The 13,411-nt window shown below is 33.8% G+C and overlaps 1 protein-coding gene across 1 annotated transcript in view; it reads right to left on the reverse strand.

Moving 5' to 3' along the window:
* WDFY3 (WD repeat and FYVE domain containing 3) overlaps window positions 1-13,411 on the reverse strand; it is a 316,134-nt gene that overhangs the window by 172,061 nt on the left and 130,662 nt on the right. The window contains exons 9-10 of the mRNA XM_051965853.1: window positions 8,094-8,558; window positions 7,193-7,294 (exon numbers count right to left, since the gene is read on the reverse strand). Coding sequence (XP_051821813.1) covers window positions 7,193-7,294; window positions 8,094-8,558 — 567 coding nt within the window. The remainder of the gene's footprint in view (window positions 1-7,192; window positions 7,295-8,093; window positions 8,559-13,411) is intronic.

A 13,411-nucleotide genomic window follows, 5' to 3' on the forward strand; every position in this document is an offset into this window, starting at 1 on the left:
CTTCTACTTTCTCTCCTCTCACCTTCTTTATCTCTTACAATTAGGCTTCTGATCGCATCTTTAAATCAAAACTACTCTTCAATACCCAATGACTTCTTAGTTACCAAATCCAATGACCTTTTCTCAATCTTCATTTCCCCTGATTTCTGTAATCTTTGACCCTGTTAACTGCTCTCTCCTCCTTAATATTCTCTTCTCTCTAGGTTTTCAGAAAAGTACTCCTTCCTGGCTTTCCTCCTACTTCTCTAACCATTCTTTCTCAATCTGCTCTGAGGATCCTCATCCAAATCATGCCCTCTAACTGACCATAGGTGTCTGTCAGAGCTCTGTCCTGGGCCCTCTTCTGTAATATTTTAATTGTTTAGGTTTTTTTTTCTGACTAGGTAAAAAAAGCCATTCTTTGCTTCATTTCTTTCATATCTAACCTTAATCCCTAAATGGATGTTGTCTCAGTCAACCTGAGACCCAGCTTAAAAAGGCCTAGGTCTCCCACTGCATCCAGGGCCATTTCCAGGGGTCCTGCTCTATAGCCAGCCACTGGAGCCAGATGGTCTGGAGGGAAAAAGGAGGCAGGTGAACGTGAGTTCTCCCTCATGCAAATCCAATCCACTAGCAGGCCGTGACATCACCTCCCTGAAATTCTGGTCTCCAAGAACAAAGGACAAACAGCAATAACAACTCAGTGATCTCATCAGCTACCATAGATTTAATTACCATCTCTCTATTGATGATGCTTACATCCAGCTATCCTACCCCAACCTCAAACCACTCTCCAGACATCATGAACTCACTATGCCCAAAATGGAACTAGCTGTCTTTCCCCTAAATCCAACCCCCTCTTACCTTCCCTATTACTATATAAAGGAGCACCAGGAAGGGTTCATGTGTAGGAAATGAATTCTGGATGTTTTCAGATTTTGTTTTCTTACCTTCGTTTTCATTTAAATGGGAAATCTCACAAGATGCAGCATAAAATTGACTTAAATTTTAAGGTGCTATCTAATACTAATGTAATCATGTCTGAATTACTTATTACATTCTATTACTGCTCAACTAAATGTTAGGACTAGAGAAGTAATAAAATTTAAAAGGTAGTGATTTGCAATGATACTTCATTTAATCTACTTTGAGAAATTTCTAGAATAATTAGAAAAGTTCCTGTTTATTTTTGAAACACTTGTATAAAACAATTTCAAATGCCTTTAAAAAGGAGTTCTTTCAGTTCTGAAATTAATTTTATTCTCTAAATATCGATATTATTCGCTAAACAAAATTTCAAGTGAGCACAGAAATTTTGCCAAGAAAGAATACAAATTCAAAAACTAGGAAAGTCTAGATGCTTAAGTATATTTACCTGATTACCTTGCAAAAATAACCCAGTTGCAATTTAATTTACATACAATGAAAAAAATCAGTTTCAAAAGCAAAAACTTACAAAATTTATTTAAGGAAGACATGATAATAAAATGACAAAACTGAAATAATAAATAGTTTTGTAGTACCTGCATTCCTTTTCACTAAAAGGTTATGAGCAATCCTGATCTCTATAATTACAGGTATAAAACTTGGGAAGGATTTAAAAGAAAGCTACAATAATGTTTTAAAATGATTATAGGAGAGTATCCTGAATAATAAACTATTAGCCTAGAGAGTATTTAGTCCAGATAAAGGAAACGCTAAACATACATTTCAGAAACATTCAGTCATATCTATGAAGGTACTAATATAAGCCAGCTGATGCTCATTTTCTTTATTTGGTTTTAACCTCACTTCTGACCTCTAGTCAAAGTTCCAAATGCCTAATGAACACCTCAAAGTGGATGTCCAATAGACATCTTAAACTAATTTCAAAACTCAATTCATTTTTTTGCTTCTTCTTAAATTTCAAGTCAAATTCCAGTGTCAGCAAGAAGTCTTTCCTGATACTCTTTAATGTTAGTGCTTTCTCTCTAGTGATTATTTCCAATTTATTTTGAATATATCCTGTTTGTACTTAGTTGTTTACTTGTGCCATCTCCCCCATTAGATTCTTCAAGGGCAAGAACTGGTTTTTTTTTGGTTTTTTTTTTTTTTTTTTGCCTTTGTGTCCTCAGAACTTAGCACAGTGCTTGGCACAAAGCAGATGTTTAATAAACGTGGATAACAACTTTTGGCTCGGAACCAAATTTTAATTTGTTTGATTATTTTACTAACTTTATATTGATTTGTCCCTTTCCTATAAATCCAAAAGACTCAGAAGAGCAAGAAACCTAATATTTTAAGAAGAAATATTATTCCAGGAATAAATGAGAATTCACAAACAACTCATGAATGGATTTTGTTGTTGTTATCATGAACTTAATACAAAAAAAAAAAGGAGGATGGGGGAAAGGACATGGGCCCACATATAACACAGAACAAAAGAAGATAATATATGAAACTATGAATTTCTTTAATATTTCTTATTTTAAAAGCTACTAACAAATGAAATGCTCTCATCTGTATTTCCTCAACTGTCTTCCATCTTCTGTTGCAGTTTTTAAAATGTTTCAATAATCACAACTCCTCCTCCCCCCTCATCTAAATTGAAAATATTTAACAAAAACAAAACAAATTCTTGTACCAAATAAACATAGTTATAACAAATCTCTGCTAAGATCATGATCAAAAAAAGCATGTCTCTCTTCCTATTCTGAAAACCATACTACTCAACTTTATGTGCAGAATGAAATGGCATGCACTGTTATAAAAGTTTTGTTTTTCTTTTTCTTTTTCCAGGAATATAAGGAGATAGAAGAACATGTTTCATCATGATAAACATACTGGTGACGTGCTGGATAGTTATTTGATCAGAGTTCTTAAAGATGTTCTTTAGAAGTTCTTGTCTTTGCATATGTTGTTCTCTAGGGTCTACTTGCTTTTTAACTGCTTCAGTTTTTACTTTCTAGGATTCTTGGAAATAATTGCTTGCAGGGATTTTTCAGCATAATGATATTCTATTAAATGTATACAACATACTTTATTCTGCCATTTCCTATTTTCCTATTAAATAGACTCTTTTTAGTTTCCAGTTCTCTGATTTTTTTTTTTTTTTGGTTTGTTTTCTTAATCTCCACTTTAGATTGAGGAAGTTTGTTTTGCTTAGCTTAATCATAATAGCTTAATCCTTGGTAATATCTTCCCTCAACCATATCCTCCCAAACTCTGTGTGTGTGTGTGTGTTTTCTGTGTATGAATGTGCAGTTATTGCTTCCATATTGTTGTTTTGATATACTGTATATCAGTATAAGAAAATGGAGTTTTGCAGAATCCATAGATGACATGCAAAGGCCAGGAGACAACAGAAAAAGTTTAAATATGCAGGGAGGGTCAAAAGTTTTATGCTGATTTTACTGATTCTGGGTGCACCTTGCCCTGATCCCTGCAATGTGGAAGGGATAACTATTAACTCTGCTTTTCCAATTCAGGTTAAGAGTGAGGTTTGATCCCCCAAACCCTTTGTTCCTGTTTGTAGTTTTCTAGTCACAGACCCCAATTATGAAAAAGAGTAAATTCTTCTTTCAATAATCATCTATTTATTTTATCGGTCCTTTTCTTTCCCTTCTTCCCCTTATTAGAATGCTAGCCCTTTAACAATATAAAGTCCTATAGTGCCTTCCAATTACACACACACACACACACACACACACACACACACACCCCACTTAAATAATTCCAGGTATCCCCAGAATTTTATGTTTTCATTTTCAAAATTCCTACTTTGCTCTGGTCTTATCATTAATATACTTAAAAGTTCTTTTATCTATTCCATTAAAGGTCCCTGTTTTCTTCTTAAGTTTTGTAGAATAAGTTTTTCTTGCTTATATACCCACATCTTTTGCCTTTTTGGGCACATTTTTTTAAGATCTCCTATTTTACACTTGAAGCCACCAAATATTCATTCCTGACAGATTTCTAGATACTTGAATTTTTGCATTGTAGCTGTTTTCCATTAGAAGCTCTGAAATTTAACTTTAACATTCACAGGACTTTTTCCTTTAAGAATTTTCTTTCAGAGGATGATCTACATTTCACTTTTCCCTCTGTTTCTAATAGATCTGAAAAGGTTTCAATTATAATTCCTTAAGACAGAACATTCAAACTTTTTAAAAATCACGGATTAAATGGAATCCATTGATTATAATAATATCTCCTCTTGATCTATTTTCCAGGTCACTTAATTTTGAAAACAGATACTTCATATATTTTTTATGTTTTTTAATATCTTTATTTTGTCCTAATTTTTTGCTGCCTCATTTAGTCATTGGTTTCTGTTTGGTCTATTCTATTTTCCAGGGAATTCATTACTTGGCTCAAGTTTACCACTTTCTGTTCTAAGGTATTTATTCTCCCTCTAATAGTTCTTCTAGAGTTTTATTTCATTTATGATATCTTGCTTCATTTCTTAGAAGTATTCATTTGATCCCACTGAGAGTTTTTTTTTTTCATTGAATAGTTACAGTTGTTTTGGAGTTAACTCTTTCCTTCATGGTTGGAAACTTTGGGCTACCTCTGGATTTATTACAATTCTTTATAATGGCTGGTATCTTCTTCCATCTACCAGCCTCTCCATTGTTAAATCCTGTATGTCTGGATAAGTTTCTTCCCCTTGCTTGTACTTTTGAGGCAATAGACAGCCCTATTTGGTTTCCATTTGGATCACTTGGGTTCTGGCAATAACCTCCCTGGACCCTTGAAGTTCAAAGCACTGGATCTTGTGGGGTCATTGCAGCATTTCAGCACAGAGCGCTAAAGACTTCAAAGGTCCTGGGCAAAGTATGTTTGATATTGAACACCAGTGTGACTACACAGGTCACTGTTGCACCATGTCATGTCCAAGGTACACACTGTGAATTTCCTACAATTCTGAGCTTATTTTGTGGGTCTTTTTCTATTTCTGGTTCTGGTTTTGAGGTTACCAGTATTTGGGTCCAATCTCTCATTAACTCCATCTTGTTTTTCAAGCAGGGTAATGGCTTCCCAGCTGAACTCTTCTTATTGCCCCTGGATCTCTGAATGACTTTTTAGGTCTTTCTGGTAATGAAGTCCCTATAATATCTCATTAGAATTCCTGATTTGTATTCAGCCTGATGCTATTTTTCACTCTATGTTGGAAAAGATATATTGAGTTAAGTTTGCTTGCTTCTGTCAGACTCTTGGCTTGTTTCTGAAAATTCTAGATGATTAGAATCAAAAGAAGGAAAACTGATCTTCATAGGAAAAATCAAAGGCATAGGTGGATGCTCAAGTTTGCACATAAATGTGTGTATATATCTCTTTTCAGCAAGGAATCATCTATGTCGAAGTAAGAAAAATAACTTCTGAAATACTAAAATTAGCACAGTTGCTTACAAAGCACAATGAAAACATGTTATCTCTTGACCTACATGATATCTGAAATACCTTTCAACTTTGTCTAGTAATCTACGATTGAAATATTTTTGGGGCTGAGCCTGTAATTAAATTGTTATAAGAATTCCTAGATGGTAACTCCTAACAATGATTATAGTATTTAGCAAGTTCCCTAGAGAATCAACAAAAAAGAAGACCTGACAGGTAGAAACGAATAATATGGCTCAGAGGCAGGACTGGATTCTAAGTCGGTCATCCAGCTCTTTGGCTGGCTGTCTCTCTGCCACGCCATATTGATGTTTAAAAATAAAAAAGGCAAGTTCACCATGGCACCACTTCCCAACTACAAAGAAGCTGAGGCTGGTGGAGCTCTTGAGTTTGGGAATTTTGAGTTGCAGCAAGTAACACTGATGAAGCATCCTCACTAGGTCTGGTATCATGAGAAAACTTGGGAAAGGGGATGTACAGGGTAAAGAGGCTGAATAACATGGGTTGGGGAGAATAACCTGAGGTTGTCTCAGAAGGTTTAAAGCAGATTAGGGTGGAAACTGAGCAGCTTAAAGCTGCCATAGAAATGAGGAGAACCTGCACTTTTAGATGGGACAAGATAGGCAAGTCTAGTCTTAAAAAACAACAACAACAACAACCACAACAACAACAACAACAAAGATACTATGTTTTCAGAAAATAATTTCTTTTAATTCCAGTGTTTTCCCTCCTTTAATTGTATGCTATTTTTCTTGTACACAGTTTACTTGGTAATATTTGCATGTTTTCTCCCTGATTAGATTGTAAATTCATTAGAGGGTAGGGATTGTCTTTTGCTCTTTTTATATCTTCAATGCTTAACACAGTGCCTTACAGATAAGGACTTAATAAAGGTGTATTAAAATTTAATTGAAGATAGAAACAATTAGATGATAAATAAAAGACAAGAAAAAGAAATAAATATAACTACTCTTCATATAATTTTCGCTATTCAATATTTTACAAAATGTGACAAATACTTTTAAATAGTTAATTTGGCTTATTTGAAAGCTAAGAATCAGATATAGAGAGGAGCTAGCCACCACTATTGAAAAACACTTAGTATTAGACCCAACATAAGCAGATGACATTCATCCTGGAAAGGCCATAATGCCTAAGATTGAAATGGGCCATCCTTAATGAGGATACTTCATTGGTATTACCTGCCAAGTCAAAACTCCAAGTCATTTTAGTCTTCTGATTCAGGAACTATTTTGGTAGTGACAAAACAGGTTTTGAGATGATTTGTAATTCCTTTGACTATGCAAAGAAATATGAACCAAAGAACAAACCTGCAACTTATGAACTGTATAAGAAGAAAAAAAAGATATCAAGAAAGGAATGAAAGGATGAAGGATGAAGAAGGCAAATGCAAATACTTAAGGATGACTAAAAAAAAAAATGAACTGGAAATTGGACAATGGAAGGATTAAAAGATACTTCAGTGATTTTTTTCCCATAGAAATAGTATGAATTTTTCATGTAAATTTTTTTTTTAACAAAAGTGACATAATATTTGACAAAAGGAAAAAGGGACTTGTCTGTTACATCTTAAATGTAAGTCAAAAACAAAGATGGAAAAATCATATTTAATATAATGCCAATTACACATTGTATTCTTTAGTAGTAAAATTTTGATGAGTAATTTTTTTATCAAAATAATTCTAAATATGAAAATTTTGTTGATAGAGAGTAGTATCATTAGTTAACCAATAATCATTCTTTAAATATTCACGAGACCAAAATCATCAGAGCTAAAATTCCCAAAGCATCTTGATAACATTTTCCTAATTACCTGCATTTGTGTTTGATCCTTGGAGTAGAATTGTCAAGGTTTCCATAACCAGCAAAGCAAGTTGCTTCTGGTCTTCCACGGAGCTATTGTTTTTTGAATCTCCTTAAAATAAAAAAAGTTTTGCTCATTTAAGTCAGATAAATGGCAAGCTTACTCCCATCTTACTCTCTCTAAATTTTGGTACTGGTATTTCTACTCAGTGTTTAAGTACTGGTTACTTTCAAATACAACCAGCTTTAATGCTAATATGTCATTAATAAAAACTAAAATTCTAAAAATTTCTAAAAATTTGTGACCTAAATATTCAAAATTGAGAAGTAGGCTCAAAGTCAAAATTTTGTGTAATAGGTGCACCTAAATGTGGATAGAGTGGTATGATAATGGTATTTCTTGAAACATATTAAATATTGCATCCAAAAAAATAAAAATGTGAAAAGTCAAATAGATCATCATGACCCAAAGGATGAAAGAGAAATTAGGCATTAATGAAAATAAGTATAATTTTTGATAAGCAACTCAAATCACATATAACTGCAATCAGATTCCTGTTAATATACCAAAACAACAAGAAATTAAGTTAAAGACTTTATCAATCTTAGAATTATTATAAGACCTAGCAACCTTAAATGTAGAGGAATTTTTTTTTTAATTTATCACATCTATTCACAATTTCATATTTCCTAAGACATTTTTTTTTTTTTTTTACAAAACCTCACAAGGGAGTACATAGGAAAGAAAATAGTTCCTTGGAAATTTCTCTAATGATTATTATAATCTAGTAATGGCAGCAAATCATTCAAGTCGAAGGAAAAGGAACCTTTGACCCCAACTCACCCAACCTGCTACCTGAACCTGTACTTGTCAAACAAGAAATAAAAACATGAAAAAGATAATACTTTACCTTGCTCATTCAGAGTCTGAGGATCTTTTAAGAAGGCAGCATATTTATGCAAGAGGTTTACCATTACCTCTAAAAGGCCCACCTCCCTGAACACATCTTTAAATATGTAGTCATGTCGTGTGAACTTAAGAAGAGTTCTTGTTGCAATGATGCTACATTGGTAAGAAGAGCTGGATTTTAAGAGAATGCTGACGCTGATAAGTTCTTTACAAGGGATATAATTTAAACTGAAAACGACAAACTCTAACATCTCAAAGTATTTGGTTTGCACTTCTGGAAGCTTAGAAATCTTCTCTGCAAACTGGGACAATGTATGTTGTGACTCCAAAATAAAATAATTTGCATTGTCAGCTATGTAGATATTTGTGATGGCGTCAAGAATGATTTGGGGAAGATAGCTTGTTTTTGCTTTTAAAAATGCATTTTGGAGGACAGCAAAGGCTTGGATATTTCTCACACTGTGACCTATGAAAAATAATAAATAATATGTTACTTTTTTTGTCAAAATAAGCTTGACATTTCAAATAATGAAAAAAGTTAGTTTAAGTTTCTAACACACACTCTGTAAACAGTAGATACATACATATAATATTTTTAAATTAAGGGCTATTTAGGTTAACAATACTTCTTCCAAAAGTTGTATCCTACCAGGTCGTATAATCAACAAGATGGAAGATTAGACATTTTCTTTGATCCTAACAAATGCTTGATTTCATGTACAAGAATTAAGGCAATTTCATGTCTTCCCAGTTTCAGACACTAAGAACTCAAACAAGGCAAAAATCTAATGAATTAACACAGTAATCCCTAACCTTTAATGTGCTCCCTCAGCATACCCCTCTCCTAACACCCACTACCCTGTTACCAGCAAAGCTCCCTTGTAGGAGTCAACACTTGGGCTCACAACAGAACTCAATTCTAGACATAGACATCTCTCTTTCTGGTGCTGAGGAGGTCCCCAAACCATAAGTTTGAAGAGGTCACTATCATAAACTGCCTTTCATTTCAGCAGCACCAATTACCACAAAAGAACTCACAAAGATCAAAAGAAAAGAGAGAAAGGGGGAAAGATGTATATGGAAGAGGAGAGAAAAAAGAACAAGATTGTATGGAATTCCACCAAGTCTGAGAGAAAGAGTCTATCACTGATCTGAGGCCAACTCTCCTTGCAGAAGTCACTCAGGGAAGAGACCAAAGCAGGTAAACTATAAATTAACTGCCTGTTGTGAGATGAGGGTAAAATGGCTTTGAAATCCAGCCTTCCGGGAAACTGCCATGAAAGGGAGAGTCAGACAGTAATTTTATAGAGGAAAATAAGAAGAAAAGACTGGAATTACAAAGGTCTTGGGAACAAGAAAACATAATAAAATACTTCAAACACAAGCAGATAAATCAACAAAGAAGACATTAATAGCAGAATGGAATATGGACTCCAGATCTGGTAGCAGAATTCAGGTATCTGTGAATAAATATTAAGAAAAAAAAAAAAAAAGAATCACCACACAATGAGGTAAAAGACCCTGTGGATTCTAAAGATAGCATGGAAACACAGGAGGATGTTCCTGAGTATGCAAGTAGTAAGTATGCAAATAAAACTATGTCTTGCACAGCAGAAATAACTGGCAAAACATAAAAATTTGAATCTGCAATGGTGAGTCTTTTTAAAAAAACAAAGAAAGGGATAAATGGTTGGGAATGCAAATATAGAGAAGTAAAGGATAATCAGGAAAAAAAGAAGCAGAAAACAATAACACTGAAAGAGCAAAACATATCGATAGATATGATAGAATGTGCGGATGCAACTTAAGGATTATGGGCCTCCCAGAAGAACAAATCAAAAAACCTGAGCATCATAATGCAAAAAAAAGTATATAAGAATATTACTCAAAACTCCTGAATACAGAAAATAAAGTGAATATCAAAAGACTCAAGATTCTCTCTAGAAAAAAAGTCCAATAATTTACTCAAGAAATATGTACTTACTATATCCACTGAGCCGCTACAAATTCAAAATTAGTTTTTATTTCTAATATGGTAAATATCTATAAACACAATCCACATAAACAAAAACGCTTAGGAGAAATCTTTAATAACTTTTTAATAGAAGAGCCGTTTACCTACGGCTCAAACTAGCATAATAAAAAGCAACCCTTCTGAGGCACAGAAGACTACCCAATTCTGTCACTTGAATCTACAGAGCTTTCAAAGCGGCTGACAGAAGCTGAAGCTAGCAGCAGTGTACTGGAACTCAAACAAGCAATTCCATAGTGGTAATGTTTAGATCCAAACCATTGTTAGAAAATCACAGAGCTCAGATTAGAATGGGAAAGATCAGATCATTTAGAAAGCACTGATAACATGAAAGTCTGTGGCCTGAGTTTGATTGAGAACCAGGAGTAAATATTCAAAGTCCCTCAAAAAAAGAATAATAGGATGAGCTGATGAGAAAATCTGAGATCATCTAAATAAAATCCCTGAGGATTGTGAATCTGTACAATCCTAAAATTTTGAGTTTCCAGAGTTCAGGAAGGCCCAGAGGAACTCAAGAGGTGACTCTACCCATGAACTTTTTTCACTGCTGATACAACTTGGACAGTGATGTCACCGAATTGATATTATCAAGAGGATTCTCTAGGCTTCTGGGTCCCATATAAGAAAAGGGTTTGTATTTTGTCAAAACTGAGTTATGCTAAATTGGTATACTAAGTAGTTAGTCCATTACTCAAATAGATTTCCCTTTCTACTAATTGCTTATAAGTCAAATGTCTATTCTATAACATGGTATTTGTTAGATATTTGCTTTTACCTTGGAATATCTTTGTGGCCCACCTGGTTCATTCTGAGTATTACTAACTCAGATTGTAGTACTCCTTTTTCTTTTTTAAATTTTTTTATAATATTTTTATTTTTCCCCCAGCTACATTAAAAAACATTTTTTTACATTTGTTCTTAAAACTCTGGAGTTCTAGATTTTCTCCCTTATTCCTACCCCAAACCTCCCCAAAAAAGCACATGTGAATTTGTGCAAAACATTTCTATAAAAGTCATGTTGCAAAAGAAAACAGATCTTTCCCCATAAAATAAAATAAAAGGAAGGGGGGGGGGGGGGAGGGAGAGTGCTTCAATCTATATTCAAACAATCAGTAGTTTCTCTGGATATGGATAGGACTTTCCATCATAATTCCTTTAGAGTAATTGCAGATCACTGTATTGCTGAGAAGAGCAAAGTCATTCACAGCACAGAACATTGCTATTACTTTATATACAGTACATTTCACTTTGCTTGAGTTCATAGAAGACTTTCCAGGTTTTTCTGAGAGCATACTGCTCATCATTTCTCATAGAACAATAATATTCTATCATTTTTATTCCACAATTTATTTAGCCATACCCCCAATAGATGGGCATTCCCTCAGTTTCCAATTTTTTTTTTTTAAAGCAACTGGGGTTAAGTGAGTTGCCCAGGGTCACACAGCTATGAAGTATTAAGTGTGTTCACATATGGCCATATTTGAACTCTGATTCTCCTGATTTCAGGGCGGATGCTCACAAATTGTATCATCAAGCTATCTCTGGTTTCCAATGTTTTGCCCTTGAGAAGAGAACTGTTATAAATATTTTTGTACAAATAGGTTCTTTCTTTTTTAAAAAAAAAATCTCTTTTGGAATTCTTGTCTAGTAGTAGTATTGTTAGTCTAAAGGATATATCCTTTGGATATAGTTCATATCTTTTGATCATTTATCAATTGGAGAATGGCTTTTTTTTTTAATCAATTTGACTCAGTTCCCTTTATGTTTGAGAAATGAGGCCTTATTAGAGAAACTTGCTTCAAAATTCTTTTTACAGTTACTATTGTTAACTGTATTTCCCTTTTATTCTATTCTTTCTCCTGACCCTACCTCCCTCAATATGCCCTCTCTTCTATCATCCTCCCCATTTCCCACATCCCATTCCCCTCCTAATTTCCTGTAAGTTATAATAACTTACACTGAATATACATGTTTCTTCTTTCTCAAACCAGTTCTGATGAGAGTAATATCTAAGCATGATATGTTATAATTGATCTTAGTCAATATTATGTTTTATCATCATTCATTAAACAACACCATTTGGAAGTAAACACGTGCATGGTGATCATCCTCACTTGATGTCAGGTTGAAATGTCGTTGGATCTTGTTTACTCACTCACCCTCTCCTCCCCTTATTCCCTTTCACAATAAAAGCTTTTTCTTGCCTCTTTTTATGGCAGATAATTTACATCATTTCAATTCTCCCTTTTCCTTTCTCCTAACACATTTCTCTCATCTCTTATTTCCATCTTTTAAAAATATTATTCCTTCATATTCAACTCTCACCTGTGCTCCGTCTTCTTCTAACAGCTATAATAATGAGAAAGTTGTAATGAGTTATATGTGCCATGCTCCTGTCTAGGAATATAAGCAGATAAAACTTATTAACTCCTTTATGATAAACCCTTTCTTAATTACCTCCTTATGCTTTGCCAGAGTTGTGTATTTGAAAATCATATTTTCCATTCAGCTCTGGTCTTTTCATCATGAATGTTTGAAAATCCTCTATTTCATTGAATTTCCACCTTTTCCCTTGAAGGATTATATTTAGTTTTGCTGGGTAGATGATAATTGGTTGCAATTCTGGCTCCACTGTTCTTATATTCCAAGCCCTCTGGAACTTTTTGTAAAAGCTGCTAAATCTTGTGCTATCTTAAGTGTGGCTGCCCTATACTTGAATTGTTCCTTTCTGGGTGCTTGCAATATTTTTTTTTCTTGACCTGAGAGTTTTAGAATTTGGCTATAATATTCCTAGGAGTTTTCATTTTGGAATCTTTTTCAGGAGGTGATTGGTGGATGATTGGTGGATTCTTTCCATTCCTATTTTACCTCCTGGTCCTTGGATATCAGGATAGTTTTCCTCGATAATTTCTTGAGAGATGATGCCCAGGCTCTTTTTTTAATAATGATTTTCAGATAGACCAATAATTTTTAAATTATCTCTCCTGGATCTATTTTCCAGGTTAGTTCTTTTTCCAATGAAATATTCCACATTTTTTCTATTTTTTCATTTTTGTTTTGCTTTATTGTATCTTGATTTCTCATCAAGTTATTAGTTTCTATTTGCTCAATTCTGATTTTTGAGGAATTGTTTTTCTCAGTGAGTTTTTGTACCTCTTTTCCCATCTGGCCAATTTTCCTTTTTATGGCATTCTTTTCCTCATTAGCTTTTTGTATTTTTTTTTTTTCAACATTCTCAATTCTCTTTCTAATTTTTCCTCTCTCTCTCTTACTTGATTTTCAAAATC

The sequence above is a fragment of the Antechinus flavipes genome, chromosome 6 (genome assembly GCF_016432865.1).
Source record: "Antechinus flavipes isolate AdamAnt ecotype Samford, QLD, Australia chromosome 6, AdamAnt_v2, whole genome shotgun sequence".
Classification (NCBI taxonomy): Eukaryota; Metazoa; Chordata; class Mammalia; order Dasyuromorphia; family Dasyuridae; genus Antechinus; species Antechinus flavipes.